The sequence below is a fragment of the Ovis aries genome, chromosome 4 (genome assembly GCF_016772045.2).
Source record: "Ovis aries strain OAR_USU_Benz2616 breed Rambouillet chromosome 4, ARS-UI_Ramb_v3.0, whole genome shotgun sequence".
Taxonomy (NCBI): Eukaryota; Metazoa; Chordata; class Mammalia; order Artiodactyla; family Bovidae; genus Ovis; species Ovis aries.
Genome location: NC_056057.1, coordinates 118,390,106 through 118,409,679, shown reverse-complemented (window position 1 = coordinate 118,409,679; position 19,574 = coordinate 118,390,106). Strand labels below are relative to the sequence as shown.

The 19,574-nt window shown below is 56.5% G+C and overlaps 2 protein-coding genes across 4 annotated transcripts in view; both read right to left on the bottom strand.

The window, feature by feature from the left end:
• DPP6 (dipeptidyl peptidase like 6) overlaps positions 1 to 19,574 on the bottom strand; it is a 980,810-nt gene that overhangs the window by 89,657 nt on the left and 871,579 nt on the right. For all 3 annotated transcript variants that reach the window (XM_027969056.3, XM_027969054.3, XM_027969055.2), the window contains exons 9-10: positions 2,627 to 2,781; positions 1,077 to 1,174 (exon numbers count right to left, since the gene is read on the bottom strand). In XM_027969056.3, coding sequence (XP_027824857.2) covers positions 1,077 to 1,174; positions 2,627 to 2,781 — 253 coding nt within the window. The remainder of the gene's footprint in view (positions 1 to 1,076; positions 1,175 to 2,626; positions 2,782 to 19,574) is intronic.
• On the bottom strand, positions 6,007 to 6,441 carry LOC121819473 (protein dpy-30 homolog). The gene has a single exon (XM_042249055.2). It carries the CDS (start codon positions 6,369 to 6,371, stop codon positions 6,072 to 6,074), a length of 300 nt encoding a protein of 99 aa, XP_042104989.1. The 5' UTR covers positions 6,372 to 6,441; the 3' UTR covers positions 6,007 to 6,071.

The window sequence follows — 19,574 nt, the reverse complement described above, 5'->3', positions numbered from 1 at the left end:
CTGGGTATTTGCTGAGCTTCTGGATGGATCATTCTCGGCTTAACTGGGCCCGTGGACAGGTTTGCAGCATCGATGAGTGAGTGGAAGCTGGGGCCTGCCCAGTCCCCCTCCCTTTTTTGCATCTCCCATCAATCCTCTCAACAGAGTGGGGTTTAACATCGCTATTAGTAAACTCTGGAAGTATAACCAGTCCCCAGGCTGCTTGGACTCTGGGACAAGATGGAACTGAAAGCCAGACCCCTTCAGTCAGATTCTACTCAGCCTTCTGGATTGGAATACAAGATCCACCTGAGCTGGTCGTTACTAACAACAGGACGGGTGCCTTTGTCAATATGTTCCACCAACTGCGTGGTTGGTGCGCCAGCTGGGAGATTTGGCTTCACTGGAACAGGACTTCCCACTTGGTTCCTAGGCCTGGCAAAGGGCCTTCACGCTTTTTGGTAGCAGGGGCCAGTGTCGCAGTAGAGTTTTTCCACGGACGGAGTGGGGGGATGGTTTTGGAATAATTCAAGTGCTTTACATTTACTGAGTTCATTGGGGAGGCAGAGCTCGGGTGGTGCTGTGAGTGATGGTGAGTGGCTGTAAACATAGGCAGAGATTCTCTCCACTGCCCTCCGCTCACCTCCCGCAGTGCATCCCGGTTCCCAACAGGAACAGTACCGCTCTGTGGCCTGGGGGCTGGGGACCCCTGCTCTAAAGTGAGGCTCTGAAAATGGGGTCCCATGCACAGTAGGTCCGATTACCTGGACTTTCTTGGAAAGGTGCATCTGTTCATCTGAGGGGTGCCCCCCAAAGTCTTCCACGTGCAGCCCAGGTGCCCCCACTGGACACGTGTGGTTGACCATCCCCTCTGCCCCCCCGAAGCCGAGCCTCTGTGGGGCAGGATCTGAGCCTGGCGTGAGGTGAGACATCGCAGCGGCTTTGACGGGTGTTCCTTTCCCAGAACACCAAGCCATAAAGCAGCCAGGAAAACGATACAAAACGTGCCTTTTCCTTGGGTGTTTAAATTGGCAGCCACATAAGCGGGCACAGATCTCACGGTTATTGTCGCCGCGTGACTGAGGGAAGGTGCAAACCTCATCCTCGGGTCATCGGGCGGTGTCATCTCCAGGTCGTGCGTGGGTCCGTTCAGGCCAATGACGTGCAGGGAGATGCTGGGGTTTTCGCAGCCGGCCTGGGAGGAAAGGGGACAGGGGTGTGAGAGGCGCCTCCCGCCTGGACTGGCCTGGGCGCTGAGTCTGCCGGGAGACACGAGAGGCTCAGTGTGGGGAGGACGAAGCCCTTCACGGGGAGTGTCAGTAGACGGGGCGGGGAGGGGAAGAGGCCACTCTCCTCTGTCCCCTCCCTGCACAAGCGCTGGCCGGCAGGGCAGAAAACTAGGCTGCTGGTCTGACTCTGGCTCCTCTGCCCCTGCAGATGGGGTGTCAGGGTGAGAGGAAAGCGGACCCACACAGGGCAGGGCTCAGACGGGTCGGCAGCTCGTGGCTCCAGTCTGAGTTCTGTTGGTCAGAACATGCCGACTTTCTACTAAAACAGGAAACCGCAGTCCCGAGCTACGTGGGGTGTCATAATTCCAATCACAGACCTGTCCCAGAGCTCACGGTAAAGTCAGGGGGTTGCAGTTTTCTAGGTTTCAGGCCATCCCATCACTCCTAGGTTGGGAGGACTCCTGTGAAAGGGTTCACCAGGGAAACTGCTCCCTTTCCAGGCAATCTCCGGCTCCCAGCCTCCGGAACCGTGAGACACACACGTCCGCTGTTTAAGCAGCACGGTCTGTGGTGCTTGTTATGGAGACCGGGCTGACTGATACACCTGGCACTTCCTTCCTCTGGCCTGGGACCCTGGGACCCCTGCTTGGGCACCATCGCCCCCTCACTGCAAACTGCAGGCCCAGTGTCCTGTATCTCTGGTCGGCAGGAGGCGGCAGCTCCCAGAGCCCTCTGGTGGCTGGAGAGCCTGGGCCAGGGCTGGTCAGCAGAGGCTGGGCGGGTCCTTCTGGGGCAGCCCTGAGGGGACACGGGGACCCTGTCACCAGGTGGGACAGGCGGGGCCCCGGCCTCTGTCCAGCTGAGTGGGCGGCAGGCCCTGCCCCCACACTGGCATGATGCGGTTTGCTAACAAAGCCAAGTGTGGCCATCTGTGCCTCCCTGCCCTCACCCCCTGCCGCCCACCTGCAGCCGTGCTGCTCTGCTGGCTTTTTGTGCCAACACACTGGTCTGGGGAGCAATTAGAAACAGTATAGGTCAGCACACGGCCAGGCACAGAACAGCCCAGAGCCAAGGGGACCCTCTGAACCCCAGAACCTGCAAAAGGAGCTAGAGGACAGAGCGCCCCAGCGTGAGCAGTGTGAGCTGCTGTCACCACAGATCACAAGGGAGGTGATGTATATTGGTTGGGACTGAAGCTTAGACAAATGACTAATGGTAGTTCCATTATTTAAAAAAAGTAAACCTGCTGACAAATTCAGCTCCGCAGAGATGGGAATTTAATGCCGTGTAGTGGGACATAATTAAGCCGCTTCTGGTTACTGCCTTGCTCCCAGCACGGGGGAGAGCCACAGCTCCGCGAGGGCGTGGGGAGCGGATGAATGCACGCAGAGGCTGTCCCGGCGCGGCTTCCCGCCTACCTTGGGGTAGTGGTAGGGCTTCGCGGTGGGGTAGACGGAGCCGGTGTAGGTGGGCAGCTCCATGACGGGCACGCGCGAGTCATTGATGGTGGCGTAGGCGAGCCGCGTACCGTCCGGAGACCACCAGTGGGCGATGTGGGTCTTCAGGATCTCCTCTAAGGAAACAGACAAAGCAGAGACGCGTGAAGCCACGGGGGAGGGCACCCGGGAGCACCCCCGGGGACATCTCCCTCCTCACAGCCGCTGAGGAGGCCTCCCCGTGCCAGGTGCACCGTCATTCCGGACGAACCCCAGCCCAGCAAACCCAGTCAAGCAAGGCCCGACCGAACAGAGGCGAACCATCTGAAAACCGCTCTCTCTTTTTGTGTGTGTGTGTGCAAATTTGAGCATGATGAGCCTATGAGGTCTTTCCTGAGTTGACTTACTATTGTTGTGTTGTGGGTTATTACTTTAAGGGGATCAGGAAACCAAAACGAGAGGAGATCCATTCGTCTGAAGCAGGGAGACCCCGGCAGGACCAAGTGAGGACATAACTGTTTGGAGCTTGAATCCCAGGAAATCAATGAGCAGGAGACGCTGAGGGCTCAGGCCCGCACAGAGGCCCCCGGCGCACAGCCGTGTGCGGGGCAAGACTCAGAGCCCGGCGGGCCGCTCGCCGCGATGGAGGGAGGCAATCGCGTTCCCTGCCGCAGAGACTCAGAATGGCCCCCCTTCAGGGAGACCGAGAGGGAAACAGCGATGGGCCCAGCCTCCACCGGGCGCTCCCACCGCTCCTCCCCGTCGCGGAGTCTGGGTTAACTAGAGCGCTCACCCGGGAGGATTCCCATAGGCTCTGACGTCTGTTCCGGAAAGAATGATCCGACGTTGCCTTCTGAACAAGCCGAGAGAGGGCACCTCCCAGGGGCCACTCATCAGAGCACTGGGGTTGGAGAAGCACCTCGGGGCTAAAGAGCTCTGAGGCTGGGGTCCTCCGTGGACACCGTGTGTGCATTTTATTAATGAATTCCCCCGGATTTGTTTTTAAAATAATGGTCAGCACAGCTCTACAACCCCCTCAGTGCGAGTCCCATGCCCCGGTCATTATTCGGGGCAGACCACAAACCAGCTCTGAGAGCCCGCAGGGACAGAAAGGCAGTCGGAACAGCTGAGGTCACACGGGGAAGCAGAATGAGGGACTCAGACGGCGAGAGTGAGAATAAGGGCGAGGGAGGTGGCGCCGGAGGCGGGGCCACAGAGGAGCCAGGCGGTGCAGGGGGGGCGGGGGACCCGCCGACTGCAGGATGGAGACAGGGGTGGGCTGGGGGGGCAGGGCCCTGCTGCGGGGGCCACAAGGGCGTTCCGCAGCTCAGTTTAGGGGCCCTGCAGCCTTGCTCCTCCTGGGGGACTGGCCGATGGGCAGTCTGTCCCTCCATCATGGGCTCCACCAGGCTGGGGGCTCAGTGAGAGGAATCCCAACGTCCTGCTGGACCTGTCACAGCAGAGCTAGAAGGGACTCCCTTCCTGAAGTGCCAGCCTTCCTGAAATAACTTCCTGTGCCCCCAGCCCTCCACCCTGGGGGCTTCCCTCCTGGTCTCCAGCAGCCTGCAGAGACCCCGACCCCTGTGACCCAGGAGCAGCGCCAGACAGCAGCATCTTGTCTCCCAGGAAGTGCCCAGCACGTCTGACTCCTATCACCAGATGCAACCCAGGCCTGCGGCGTGGCAGGTCCGTGAAGGATGCTGAAGGGGCCCCAGTCCTGGGCTCTGCCCCCGTCCTGCCATCCACCGGGGGCCCCCCCGAATGAGCCCCCCGCTGTCAGCCGAGGGGCACAGCGGCTGCCTCTAACACCCCCACCCTGCCGGCGCTCTGACCTCGCGGCACCCCAAGAAACGACTCAGAGGCGTTGCCAGAGCCGATAAAAAACCCAAAGGTCTGCTGAGGCAAAAAAAAAAAAAAAAAGAAGCCAGCCAGCTCTCCAGGGCTTGTAATTTTCCAGTGTCTTCAGCAGTGGCAAAGTGACTTTCAGGTGTGGGTTTGGGAGGAGGTGACGCAGAGATGACTCTCTGCAGAACCACCTGACTTGCCTGGCCGGTGTGATGGACTCGAGCAGACGGGTTGCTGGGGGAAACGGGCGCCACTTGCAGTGGTTTGTGGGAGACGCTGCTCCACCGCACCTGTGCTGGGGGCTGGGGGTGTGGGCATGTCAGGCGGGACGGGGAGTCGAGGGGAGCCAGTGGGAGCGAGCGGAATGCATGGGGCAGGGCGGGGACAGGCAAGCATCATCCACCTGAAATCAAGGGCGCGAGCCTGACCACAGCGCTCACAGCCTGTTCCTCCAGGACCAGAAAATCCCAGCGGAACAGTGGCAGGTGCAAGTAAGGCGCCTGGACAGAAGCGTCACCCAGGAGCAGATGGGCAGCACAGCCCTGCAGACACGCAACTCGTCCGTGGCTTCTCTGACCCCGAGCGATCCCCTGAGAGGGAAGGGACAGAACCAGCAGCCTGCAGGGTCTGCCCTCTTCACCCCCAGATGGGCCCAGGGCTTGGTGAGGGGCACGGAGCATGGGAGGGCACACTGCTAGCTTCTCATCCGTCCGTCATGCATCCACCTCGTTTCTAGAACTTGCCTTTAGATGCAAAGGAAACACTGCTCCTGCAGTCTGGCCAGCACAGGGCAAGGGGTCCCACGTGTGGGGATGAGAGCCAGATCGGGGGAGAAAGGAGCCCCAGGTTGGGCTGAGAAGCGCTATTCCTGCCCTGTCCATTAGCAGACACCGAGTCTGTCACTGAGCTCAATGTGCTGCTCAGAGCGCACGGTGCAGAGGACCACAGGCTTCAGAGGAGAGACGTGCTGGTCAGAGGGCAGCTCGGAAACCAGGGCGCTCAGGAGTGACAAGGGCCTGCTGTCTGTGTTGGCAAATACTCAACATCCCACAGTGAGACGATCGCTAACGGAAGAGAAATGCCTCCATGCCAAAGGCAGGCCATACACAAAGGGCAGCTTCGGTTTATTCTCTCCAAATGCTCTTAAACACATTGTTCCTGGGTGTTTTTATTTTCCTGTGAGTTAGTTGCTCCTTAAAGACATAATTAAGTATAAGGAACTACGGGGAAAAGGACCAGGCAGATGAAACTGTGACATTTCCCTGTTCATTACGAACGTCCCCATTCTGCAAACGTTTTCTTCAGGCTTCTAGCTTAACAATGCAGTTGGTTTAAATGCCATGAACCAAATGTGGTCTATGGGCAGAGGTTTTTTTTTTTTTTTGCACGGAACACATTTATTAAATAAGTTGTGATTAAACCAGTAAGGGAAATGATGTCTTCTTCTGCAGCTCCGAAATAAGTTCTGTTGTCCTGAAGGTTCTTATTCTTCCAAAAAGGGTGGGAGGAGGGAACCTTGGCAATTAAAGCTGCCTCTTTAAATCTACAGTAGAAACCAAATTTTTCTGTTCTTCCCAATTAGTCAGTTTCGATCTTCAAACTGTGCCTTGTTTTTTAAAAGACATGATGCTGGAAACTTAATGGGATTTGGTGGTCTTTCCTTTGCAAGTACAGCAAGTCCTTGTGATAAGATAGGCACAACTGTCTGATCCAGACAGGCACGAGCTGGCAAAGACTGGAGATTCACTTTCTGTTTTGATGACTTCTCTGCGTTAACTTTCTCATTTTCTACTGTCTTCTCGACATTGTCTGTGAGACCATATGCGGAGTGGGGATTTTCTGCAACCTGCATCTGTCTCTCCAGCACCTGCCTGGGCTCCATGGCTGACCCTGCAAGTCACACTCCTCGGATACCAGTCCGCGCCCAAGCCGTTCGTTCTCAAGAGCCCTGCACCGCACCAACTCCTATGGGCAGAGTTTTGCAGGTGGAAAAAACCCCTAGTTCATCAACTAAATTAATTGCATGAGCCCTTGCCTTGGAACAACAGGGGCAACTGCCTTCTGAACAAGGACAGACAACCCGTGAGAACGAGAGGGTACAGTTTTCCTTCACCTCCCCTGACCCATCCTGGGACCTTCTAGGAATCAATCAAGAAGGATGCATCTCGGGACATTCACTTGAAGAGGAAGAAATTTCCATCCATGCAGCTTCAGCTCACAGCAGGATCTGGGCCTACTCCCCTAGGTCTTGTCACCACATCTTAAAGAAGCGAATATTGTCACTCAGGTCGCACATATATTGGCAGGTCCAAGAGGACAAAGTCCTTTTGGGGCTCAAGGTGATGAAGTCCAGTCCCGCCAAGATGAGGAATTCTCCAATTTTCCAGATTGATTTTCAGATGGAGAACAAGAAGAAGCCACCACAGTCATTGCATAATTTTTGCTGGGTATGCTTTTGAACTGTGGTGCTGGAGAAGAGTCTTCTGAATCTCTTGGACCAGTCAATCCTAAAGGAAATCAGTCCTGAATATTCATGGGAAGGACTGATGTTGAAGCTCCAACCCTATGGTCACCTGGTGCGAAGAGCTGACTCACTGGAAGACTGATGCTGGGGAAGACGGAGGGAAGGAGGTTGAAGGCAAAAGGAGAAGGGAGCGACAGAGGATGAGAGGGTTGGATGGCATCAGCGACTCAAAGGACATGAGTTTGAGCAGCTCCAGGAGACGGTGAAGGACAGGGAAGCCTGGCGTGCTGCAGTCCACAGGGTCGCAAAGAGTCGGACACGACTGAGTGGCTGAACAGCAACAACAATCCCTTAGGGAGGTGCTCAGGGAAGCATGTGGGAACGGTGTGAGCTTTTGTTACAGACACCCGGGTCCCACTCCTGGCAGAATAGTCACGGTTTAGTGGGGTGGGGGAAGGGCACGAACTCCTTTTCTACACAAGCTTGCAGGCTGGTTGATACGTGACATCTGATCCAATAGGCCCTGCATTCTGGAGATGCATGTCTGTGGTCTGTGGCAAACAATGTTGCCCGCCATGGCAACAAACAGAGGCTGCTGCAGCTGTGAAGCCAGCAGCAGGGCAGCGAGCCTGATGGTGCAGCCCTAGGGAATTCAGGGTGGAGGAGGACAGGACGCTGGCCCTAGGCAGTGATGACACCTGTCTGGGAATGACTTCAGTGAGCCCAGACTCCCTTATTGTCCGCACAGAGAGACGCACAACGATCACTGTCTCGAGAGGTCTGGTCTTGGCGATGAACAGTACTCTTCCGATGCTTGATTACATTATTTTCCAGCAAAAACTCCTACATATCCTGGCTCCTTCCTTCCCTTCTTGGAACGGTCTCACTGAGAGGCTGTCTCCCAGGCTGTCGTCCTCAGGAAGGTCCCTGAATAAGACACAGCTCGTGGTGCAGTGGTAAAGAACCTGCCTGCCAGTGCAGGAGATGCGGGTTTGACCCCTGGTTTGGGAAGATCCCCTGCAGGAGGAAACCCACTCCAGTACTCTGGCCTGGGAAATGCCATGGACAGAGGAGCCTGGTGGGCTACAGTCCACGGTATGGCAGAGGGTCAGACACGACTCGGGACTGAGCACCACCCAGGCGTCTTTTAGGCTGTGCACTTTTTTAGTGGACAGGTCCATCAGTACATAAGAAATAGGCTTCCAAATTATTTGCGGGGAGCACACCATTTGAACAGAAGAATAGTAGGTTCCACTTAAAGGTGTGTTGTGGGTGAAACTGTCCCCTAAAAATAATGACATCCTGACCCCTGGTACCTGTCAAGGTGACCTTGTTCGGAAACGGGGTTGCTGCAGATGTAAGTAAGATGCACATTAAGACAGAGTCGCACTGGAGGAGGGTGGGGGCCCCAAGCCGACATGACTGGCACCTCCTAAGGACAAGTAAAGAGACACAGAGACAGAGCAGGACAGCGCCCTCTAGGGGCCAAGGCGGAGCCTGAAGTGATGCGCCTACACGCTGAGGAACAGCAAGGATGCCCCTTCAGAAGCTGCAAGGGACACCTCGGCTTCAGACTTGCAGCGCCTAAAGCTGGAACAACAAATCCCTGCAGTTTAAAGCCATGTGGTTTGCTGTCTTCTGTTGCGGTAGCTGCAGGAATCTGCACAAGGTCATGATTGTGCTGGGTCATGACCTCCAGAGAGCCCGCTCCTCACCGGGAGGATAATGGAGGAGGCAGTCAGCCGAATTCGGCCCTGGAACTCAATAGGGTGGCCTTCCAAGCCAGACCGGACCAGGAAGGGGCTGTGCTCTGGCCTCAGCCCTAAGAACAAGCTGGGCTGGACCCAGCGCCCCCCTCCCTGGTGCTCACACATGCACACATGTGCTCACACTCACGCGCACACACACACACGATGCTGAGTCTGTCCGGCTGCATCCCCAGGCCCCAGCCTGCAATGCTCCAGCCTCCACTGGGCCTGGATCAAGTTGGCTGCCTCAGCTTCCACCCAACATGCTGGGGACCCGCTCTGCCTGGGACCCTTGCTGAACCCCGCTCAGATCAGGGACATCTTTTGGTTGAACAAACATTTAACATGCACCAGACACTGTTCGGCGCACCTTCCAGGTAACAGCTCGTTTACTCCTCCTGATGGCCCTCACGGCTGAGCGGCTAACACAACTTCTAAAATACTTTGTGTTGCGTTCATCACGACAGCATCTGCACAGACCCCACCAACGTTTAGGTGGACGTCGACACACAGTTTGTTTGGTCCACGTGTGACGAGTCGTGGGCATGGGTTTGCAGACGTCCTGACGCTGCACCACAGCCTGCTCCCACTCCCTGGCTTAGATGTGGACCAGCTCCCTCTGAGCAGGTTCCAGGACGTCCACCACCAGAGCCAACATCGCCCTGCTTCCTGAGTTCCTGGCAAAGTACCCGCCAGCCATGAGCAGAGGGTTGCCAAGGCTGCATTTCCCGGGAAACGGTGAGCTTGGACCAGCCTGGCCGCAGCGGGCACACTTGGGAGGTGGTGGGAGGCACAGAGCGCAGCAGGTGCCAGGGAGGACACGCATTCAGGCCCTTCCTCCTGGGCTCGCGGCCTCTCTGAGCATCTCCTGACCTTCCCCTGACCTGCCTATGAGGTCCTAGAGGCGGCCTTGGAACGACCCACGGCCTCTGGTGAGCTCTGCAGCCCCCAACGCGCTGGCGTCAGTGAGTGCGGTCACAGGCCCTTGTTCTAGGTCGACATTCCCGCCTGTGTGCCCAGGACCTTCCCCCGGAGACCACCCTGAGCAGCAGCTACTCAGGCGCTGGGGTGCACGCTCTGGGGGCAGAAGAGGCTTGGGAGGTTGGCTTCTGCCTTGAGGATCTCACACAAGAGGGGAAACCCGACCAGGGACCAGGAAGAACGTGCCCTGAACACAAGCGTCTGGTCTCCCTCAGCCTCGGGGCAGGCGGCCAAGGGAAGAGGGGCTCTCGCTGCAGGATCTCGGCCTGCGTTTAAATATCACTCAAGGGACTTCCCTGGAGGTCCAGTGGTTAAGAATCTGCACGCCGACGCGGGGGACGTGGGTCTGATCCCTGGTCCAGGAAGATCCCACATTCCAACAGAGCGACTGAGTCGTGTGCGGAAACTACCGAGGCCACGCTCTGGAGCCTGTGAGCCGCGACTGCTGAAGTCCATGTGCCCCAAGCCCGTGGTCTGCCGGAGCACGGCAGCTAGAGAGGAGCCCGCACAGCAGCAACGAGGACTCTGCGACCAGAAAAACCGTTCAAGACCCCAAGCCTGTCAGTCAGCGTCAGCTGGGCACTGTCTGGGTGTGGAGGGCGGGGGTGCGGGAGAGAAAGGGGAACCCGTGGGAATGGCAGGGCCTTCTGCCGACACCAGGGGCATCCTGGCAGGCGGCCCCCTCCCAGTCGTGGGGGGTCAGGGAGGGGAGAGGCTGCCCCCGAGCCTTGGAGGGACCACAGGTGGGTGGGAGGACAGGGCTGCCCAAGCTGCCAGACCTGGTTCTCCTCTGCTCTGATGTTCTCAGCGCAGCAGGCGTGCGGAGTGAGTTACCACACGGGGCTGACCCCCGGGCGGAGGTGGGGACGGGAGAGCCACCCTGCCCACCCTGGAAGGCGTCCTGGAGAGGGGCCTGGAGGGAATGGTGTGCACACCGCACCCCGCCCTGCAGACGTGAGCGGCTGAGGACGAGGGCCCCCGCACACCACACCCCGCCCTGCAGACGTGAGCTGCTGAGGAGGGGCCCCGAGCCAGCCTCTCCAGGGCCACTAGCCGACCGGGTGGCCTCAGGGAAGGCCCTGCCCGTTTTCTCATCTGCAAATCTGTCTCTGCCTCGTGGGTTGTTGTGAGAGTGATGTTAGTTCTCATATATAAATGCACTGGAAAGCCCGCCACAGCATCTGTTATGATCACGGAACATGTGTCAGCCTGGGCCGCTGCAGTCAGGGATCCACTGAGGGAGCAGAAGTGGCTCAGAGGGGAGATGAGCTCGGACCGGACTGATGTGGCCGCCAGGCATGGGCCACTGTGGCGTGGCCTCGCGCCTGGCAAGCCTGGGCACCTGGGGTCAGAGCCACTAAGCCATCGGGGACCCTCACTGTTGAACACCCTCGCTGTGGCTCCTGATAACTGGAGGAGAGAAAGAGCAAACAGCTCAGGCTTCCCAGAGGCCCTGGCGGATTGCCTCTGCCCCTTCAGGAACGGCAAGCGCAGGAGACACACCGGACGCGCAGGACGCGCAGGGCAAGGAGGGGGCTGCTTCTCCAGTGCTCATTTTGCAGAGCGGCTGCAGAGCTGGCCCTGCCTGCCACAGAACCACCCTCGGACCACTCGCACGCAAGTCCTCCCACTTTTTTTGTAACTAACAAGACCCCAGTGAGGATAGTAAGCTAGGAAGGCAGGGCTGATCCAGGCAAAATGTAGAGGAAAGCGGAGGTTACCTTGTCTGGCAGCCCAGACGCAGAAAGCACTTCACTGTGACCCTTAACCCCCGGTCTGGGTCAGTTGTCCTCTTTTCCTTTTTCCCATCACAATGTACAGGCCAGACGCTCATGCCTGTGGTATATGCGCACACGTGGGTATGCATGTATGTACACGTACACGTGTGCGAGCATGTGGGTTTCAGTAGGGCTCATTTACTCCTCCAAACCACCACTTGGAGTAGGTGTTCCTATCTTCACCTTTCTCCTAAGGAAATTAAAAGGATAAGAGCGTAGATAACGGGCCCCCATCACAGAGCGAGGTCCTGCAAAGAGCATGTCTGTGGGAAGCGCTGAGAGAGACGGCATGACATCGTCTCCGGCAGCTTTCCACCCCCTTCTGCTCCGTCTCTCCCCCACCTGTGGTTCTGGGTGGGGTCTGAGCCACTGACTGGGCTTCCCAGGTGGCGCCAGTGGTAAAGAACCTGCCTGCCCACGCTGGAGACGCAGGAGACGAGAGTTCAATCCCTGGGTCGGGAAGATCCCCTGAAGGAGGAAATGGCAACCCACTCCAGTATTCTTGCCTGGAGAATTCTATAGATAGAGGAGCCTGGGGGGCTACAGTCCATGGGGTCACAAAGGGTCGAGATTTCGGACATTGAGGCACTGAAGGTGAGATGAATGAGCTGGGCCAGTGGGGGCTTCGGGCAGATCTCAGACCTCCCCCCAGCTCATGCCACTCCACTTGCCAGGCAGGCAGGCAGCCCTGCAGACAGTCTGCCATCTGTGCCCGGGTGCTGACCAAAAATGGTTTTAAATTCAGCTCCTAAAACTGTTCCATTTAAAAGAGAACGTTCCATCATAATACTCTTTGATATTAACTTAATAATCTATAATAGTGACTGGAGGTAGAATGTTATCACCCAACTCTACAATGACTTTTAATGCTCTTAGACAGTTTTACTTTTCTTCTTGATATTTTGCTGAAGCTGATCATCTTGTTAATAATATTCACAAGGAAGTTAAAAATGATTGAGATTCTGAAATTGGAATTTTAATGAGACAGTGACTTAACTACCAACCACTACAACCAAAACTGTTTATATTTATGAAGGGTTTCTTAAAAGTGCTGACTCGATGGTGTCCTCTTCTGAGAGTTAGAATTTTTCATTGCAAAGCAAAATTATTGCCTTAAAATTATATGTAACATTTCTTCTATACACTGGCTTTAGCTTTAAAATTAGATGGCAGGAATGTTTTCCTGTAGGTGCACTGTACAGAAACTCATGATAATACATCTTTTCAAAGAAAATTCTAACAGAGCAACAGTCACCTGAATCAGTCTGAGGCAGTCTGCTTGATTATTTCTTAATATCAGTGGAAACATATTTTAAAAATGGATATCAAAAACAATGTGTATCAAGAAATTAGGTCTCAAGTTTTTGTACTTCTTTTTGAAGAGGAAGGTTAATTAACTGTGAATTATAAACAGCACTCAGAACAGTTTCTATACCCAACTGCATCGAATTATTAAATATTCTTGGTTCTACTGTTCAAAGAAAAAGAGTCTGCCTTTCGACTTGTACAAATAGATCCTGACTCTGGAGACATAGCTCAGGATTTCAGTGTGATTGAGGGGAGGGAAATCCTGGTCATGGGCACAGACATCACAGGTACGGTCACCACGGGCACAGTCATCACAGGTAGGGTCACCACGGGCACAGACATCACAGGTAGGGTCACCACGGGCGCAGTCATCACAGATACCGTCACCACGCGCACAGTCATCACAGGTAGGGTCACCATGCGCACAGTCATCACAGGTAGGGTCACCACGGGCACAGTCATCACAGGTAGGGTCACCACGCACACAGTCATCACAGGTAGGGTCACCACGGGCACAGTCATCACAGGTAGGGCCACCACGGGCACAGTCATCACAGGTAGGGTCACCACGGGCACAGTCATCACAGGTAGGGTCACCACGCACACAGTCATCACAGGTAGGGTCACCACGGGCACAGTCATCACAGGTAGGGCCACCACAGGCACAGTCATCACAGGTAGGGTCACCACGGGCACAGTCATCACAGGTAGGGTCACCACGGGCACAGTCATCACAGGTAGGGTCACCACAGGCACAGTCATCACAGGTACGGTGACCACTGGTCCAGTCACAGGTGCTGTGGTGATGCCATCAGGGTGGACAGGAGATGGCAGAGCCACAGCCCCTAACCCTCCCCTGTCCCCACCCGATCTCACCCCCAGGATGTCCCAGGACCACATTTGGCCTCGACCTGAAGCTGCTCAGGGCCATCCTGAGGCTGGGAGTCTTGGAGACAGGTCCGTCCACCCAGGGCACCAGCCAGTGGGCCTGGACAAAGCCCTTCTGGCCCTGCTCCCCTCTCCTCAGCTGGGAGACGGGAGAGCTCAGCGCAGCCCCACTGTGAGCCACACAAGGAGGGAGAGTGTCCCCGGCCCAGGGCCCCTCCCCGCCCCCAGGCACAGCAGCTCCAGGGGGCGCTCGCTGCTGAGAATGTTGGGGACGGTCCCCTCCAGGCCCTGGCCACAAGGAGCATGGTGTGGGCAGGACAGGCGGGGACACTGAGGAGGCTAGGAGGGGGCTCTGGGCTGCGCCTGCCCTGGGACCCCACCCTGCCTGTGCTTCTCGTGAGTCATGGGCTCCCTACCACCCACTTCCATGGCTTTTCACACCTGCCGACACCTCCAGAAAGTGGAAGCAGGGGGCTTTCGGTTCCAGGCACCTCCCCTTCTCAGAAGACCCCTTAGGCCAGCAAACAACTGTCAACTGAGGGCCCCCTGCCTGTTCACACTCATCCTGACACTGGACTGATGATGGGGGGTGTTGGAGCTGGTGCTGGACCCAGGACCACGTTTAGCCTTGACCTGAAGCTGCTCAGGGCCATCCTGAGGCTGGGAGTTTTGGACACGGGTCCAGCCACCCAGCGGTGCCTGCATCAGCGCCAGCATCGGCCCTGCCTGCAGCCATGAGGCCTCCCCACAGCGTGTGCAGACTCGCCAGGGTGACAGTTGCCCCCTGTGCCCCACCCCTGGGCCTTGAGCACCCTGGCCCCTTCTGTGATGGCCGTGCTAACAGGCCTGCTTCTGGAGGGTCTCCGACGCCCAGTGTCAGAGGTGTGAAATGGAAACTCTTCTCTTTGTTATAGGTCTGGCATTTTCCTGGAGCCAGGGGATGAGTACCAATAGCTGTAACTCAGCCAGAGCCTGACCCGTGCCTGGGAGCTGGCACTGCACGCTTACCCTGCTCTTTGCCGCAGTTACCTCCCAGAGGAGGCTGCTGAGGCTCCTGCATGGGGTTAACTTGCTCCAGCTCAGGCAGCAGCTAACTGGGGGAGGCAGTCTTCCCACGACACCCATCTCACTGGACAGTTGGCTCCACCTTGACAACTGCAGGTCTGCCGCCTTCTGAGAGCCCATAATTTTAGGGCCAACTGATGGGGTGGAATGCAAATATCTGTGCTCCAAGGCAGACAGCCCCGGAAGGCAGATGGGGATGAAGTGAGTCGAGGCCAATTAGAGAGCAGCTCTTCTGCGGGCCGAGGTCGGCATCGGACTCCACGGGGTCTCTGCGCCAGGCAGGTGATGCGGACAACAAGTGCCTGCTCCAGGAGAGGTGGTGACGGCTCCAGGGCACTCTGCCCACTGCCTTCTTCCAGTGCACTCGTCCCTGGCCAGCTCCTGCATGGCTTTAAACGCAGCAGGAAGAGCGAGGTCCCATGGGCCCTGGGAATAATCGGGGTTAGGAGACAGAACTCCAGTGACGAGGCGCCTCCGCCCCAGTCAGAGAAGTGCTCCCAAGGGAGACCCCATCCTCCAACGGAGTGTCTTCTGAGATACGGTATATCTTAGTCCTGTTTTGTAGGGTCAGCAATACTTTGAATGAATCTTCTTAAACTTGCTCAGTAGCTGGCAAAAAATGTCAGCTTCTCTTTAGAATGAAAAGCAAGTCACCATGAGTTAATTCTCCCTTTGCCAAAATCCAAACAGCATACAGAAGTGAAAAATCAAGTGAATCCTGCTTTGTTTTCCCTAATCATCTTTGGCCAAGTGTGGTCCAAAGCAGGGGACTGCCAAAGTCTCTCTGTGGATAAAATAACCCCAGGGAGAAGGTTCCAGAAGCCTGGGAGGAGTATGCTAGTCCTTCTGGGGTTGGGAGGGTCTCACACAGGAGAGGTTTTGTCAACAAGCCCCCACTGGATGGGCCATCAAATGACGTAGAGAGAAGGCAGAATCCACCAGGGCTGCGTGCCCACTGCACACACGGGCTCCTCTCTCCCAGGGGTTGGGGGGGCTTCTCTCCTGGTCGAGAGACAGGGCCTCTGGCTTCCCAACCCTACGGAGTGGCTCGCCTCTAGCTGCCTGGAGGGGAGGTGCCTCCCCGTGAAGAGAGGTCCCAGCTCTGCACGTCGCCCTAGTCTTCAGGTTCTGACCCACCTAAGGTTCCCTGCATCTCACGGCCGTGCTCACCTGGGTCTGAGCTCACTTTCTCCCAGTCAGCCGCGGCTTCTGGCCTGGATGAATGCTGTAGGAAGGACTCCATTCACAACCAGCCAGCACCCAGGCTCTGGGACTAACGGGCCTGTGTGTGCTGAGCCGTGACCTGGTGGGATGGGCAGGGCAGGTGTGTCCTCTGTCCCACGAGGAACCCAACACTCACTGTGAGCACCCTACTGCCAAGCTTGCAAACACGCTTCTGTGATTCCACTTCACAGAGGAGAAAGCTGAGCCCCACAGGCAGGGGCGGCTCACCCCAAGGGCCTGCCAGAGCCTTGAGTGGATTCTGGTCTTGGGGTATGTGGAGGGGGCACTGGTGTGAGAAGGAGACGGGGCTGTTTCGCAAGCTCACAAAAGGGCAGAGGGTGGGGCTGGCTCTGGTCCTGATTCCTGGTCCACAGCTCATCCCAACGCTGCCAGCGCCCTGCCAACCCAGTGCTGAGCCTCCGGCCTGTCTCCCCTGCCCGCCCCACGCTGTCCGGCAGCTCGAGCTGTCTCTGCCTTGAGGGCTGCATCTGCCTGACTCATGTCAGCATTACGGCTGTCACCTCTGGATGGGATGACAAGAAGCAGATCAAAACAGTGCAGGCAGTTGAGAGAGGGTTTGGGATTGCTCCTGAAACACAGGCCCCGTGTGTTCTCACTGTTAATAAATGCCTGCCACCTGCACCCCCACTGCTGTGTCGACTGGGGAAAAAAATCAAAGCGTCTTGAGAAATCTGGGTCCTGGAAAATTGCAAAAGACATAAATAACATGCCTGATAGATCTGCACTTGGAAATAAATGGCCTCATTCTAAATACGGGCAATCTTATTTATTCCCGCCTGCATCTGCAGCCTTTTTCCTGCCACTAAATATTTTATCCGAGGTGCTGAGAGCGGAATTAAATACGGGGGTTAAACAAGAAATCGGCCAACGCCAAGCCAGGAGGTGGAAGGAGCTTTTCCCTCGCCGCCTGTAGCCTCCCTGCGCCCTGTGACTTGCGTATTACTCACTGCACACACCTCATCACCATCCCGGTGGTCTGACAACGCCCGCAATTCAGCACCTGAGCCCGGGGACAGCGGATCCGCCATGCCTGCGCTGGCCACCAGGGGGCAGCGTCCACCCCCGCGTACTCATGTCTGAGCCAGGCAGGAGTCTGGACTTGATTTTTATTCCACAGCCGCAATCGCTCAAATGTTCATTATAACCTTGCTGGCTGCTAATTTGCAGCTTCTCCAAACACTGATAGGTTGCCTCAGTTCTCCCGTCCTCCTTTTTTCATTCCAGGGGAAAATAGACACTGAGTGCATTTCCAGGGGCTGGAGACTTTTGAGGAAGAAACTGTTAAGAAGCTGTTCCGGTGGGGCGGACGCCCAAGGCCCCTGATGGGCCCCCTGATGACCAGCTGCAAACCCGCCTGTCGCACAGAAGCACCCCAGCGGCTCCCCTTGTCACTGTCCTGCGTGAAGGGCAGTGTTTCAGCACTCCAGCCATGCCGAAAGGAGACAGACACACCGAGGGCAAGGAAAGTCCTCCAGCTTCTGTTAAATCTCTTCTTTTTCTTTTGGTAAAGTCTCTCTCTCATGAGTTTGAGCAAGCTCCGGGAGTCTGTGATGGACAGGGAAGCCTGGCGTGCTGCAGTCCACAGGGTCGCAAAGAGTCGGACACGACAGAGCGACCGAACTGAACCGAAAGTCTCTGCTTTGCTCTGTCTGTCTCTGAGTTTCTCTCCCTGTCTCTGCCTCTCTCCTCTCTCACACACTCTGCATCCCTGGCTGAGCCTCATCTGTTTTAGCATCCTCTGCTTTGGGAGATCGCAGTGTGGGAGTAATGAGTTCCTCTTCCCTGTTCCTAAAACATCAGAGTCAATAAAGGCCCATTACCCCAGAAGGCCGTCTCCCCCGCAGCCTGAAAGGTCTCTTTTACAGAGTTTTCCAGCCCTCCTTCAGCTTTATGTCCCCTTAATGATGACTTTCCAGTCTCAGTTAAATGTTGCGATGAAACAAAATTACTTATATAAAGCTCGAGTGCATAGAAAGAGACATGCGTGGCTCAGCCTGAGAGGACAGCAGCTGGACATCACGGCAGTGGGCGAGCCCCCTGCCCCACCTGGTCTTCCACAAACCTCGGCTGTGACCACTGGGGACTGGTTCTCATTTCGGGCTTTCACCCTTTCACCTGCACGGTCACCAAGGCACAGTGCTCTGTGCTCCCTGAAGAGTCTGCTGAATCCTCCATCGGCCCAGGAACGTGGGGGGCCCTCTGGGGGCTTCCGGGAGAGTCCCCAGGCACTGAGGTCTGAGCCTCTGTCCTTCAGTTCTGGGGCTTTGACCCCAACCCCTTAGGGCCCAGAGCCTCCTCTATGCGAGGAGGTGGAGAGGCCAGAGGCTGGAAGCACTGAATGTCCGAGTGGAAGTGGCCACGGTGCCCACACGGGAGGGCACTGCCTGTCCCACCCGCCACCCGTGCCCGGCTCACGGGAGCGAGCACTTCACTTGCCAGAGCCAGGAGGAAGGGCCCAGAATGTCCCCCAACTTTACCAGCTGGTGTCATGACGTGGAGGGGCAGCCGTGGATTTTCTAACCATCAGTGTTCTCCAGCTTTTTCAAAAATCTCCCCCTCAGGACAAGCTTATGTGGGCTCACATCTTGCAGGATCTCAAGTCAGCAGTAGATCGCAAAAGGCAGAAACTGGAAAAGAGATTGGGGACCAGGCACTGATAACGTGCCGAGAGAAGGCAACCGGGGACAAATGTTTTAAGGAATCAGCTCTGGATTCCATAAATCAGTTAATGAGTTAGCGATTGCTTGGTTTTCTGATGGGTCTGCGGTCTTCAACCAGAACGGGTCACTCTGCCAGTGTCTGAATGGCGCTGGAGACAAGCACCCCATGGCAAGGGTGTGATTCAACTCCACCCTGAAGGCAAGCCTGGGGCACAGTGCAGCCTCGTCCCACGGGGGCCTGTGGAGCCTGGTGCAGAATGCATGGGTGCGTCCCTGGAGGCCGCTTCATACAGTGCATCCTGGCTTCCTGGTGGGGCTGCTCCGTGCTGGCTCCCGAAGGAGGACCCACGTCCACCCCCTGTCACATTGCGGGTCACCAGCCCCAGGTTCCCTGGAGACGGATCAGTTCTGGGCCCACGGGAGAGGTGGCTTATTGTTCTAGAACCAGTGGGGAGGGCGGGCCGGGCTAGGTGTCCATGCAGCCTCTGTGTGGAGTTGATTTTGTTACCTGCAGATTCTTCATACGCCTCACACCTGGGTAGGCACATGGGCACAGGGACTGGGGGAGAGATTCAACCCTCAACAGAAGCTGTGTGATGGGGAACAGTAATTTGGACGCTTAGAAGAACTGAAAACATAAGGTTCTAGAACCTTGTGGCCCGGTGGTTTGGTCCTGAGGCCCGAGCAGATGTGACCCCGTGACCTCCAGGAAGGCTGGACCCCTTCCCGGGAACATCTATTTAAAATCCCAACACTTCCTGGGCTTGTGTCCCCACGGCTGTTGGTTTTTCTATTAATAAAGCAAGTGCCATATGCTCGAACTCCTGCGGCAAGAACAAGGTGCCGGACGGGAGTTCTCCATTAAGGCCTGCACAGTCATCTGCTCTTTGGGGATGGCTGGCACCCAGCGGTTCCCAGGCCTGGGGCCCATTTTCAGTGAATGGACAA

Coding starts and splice junctions, on each gene's coding strand:
- LOC121819473 (XM_042249055.2), bottom strand. CDS start 6,371: ATGGAGCCCAGGCAGGTGCTGGAGAGACAGATGCAGGTTGCAGAAAAT.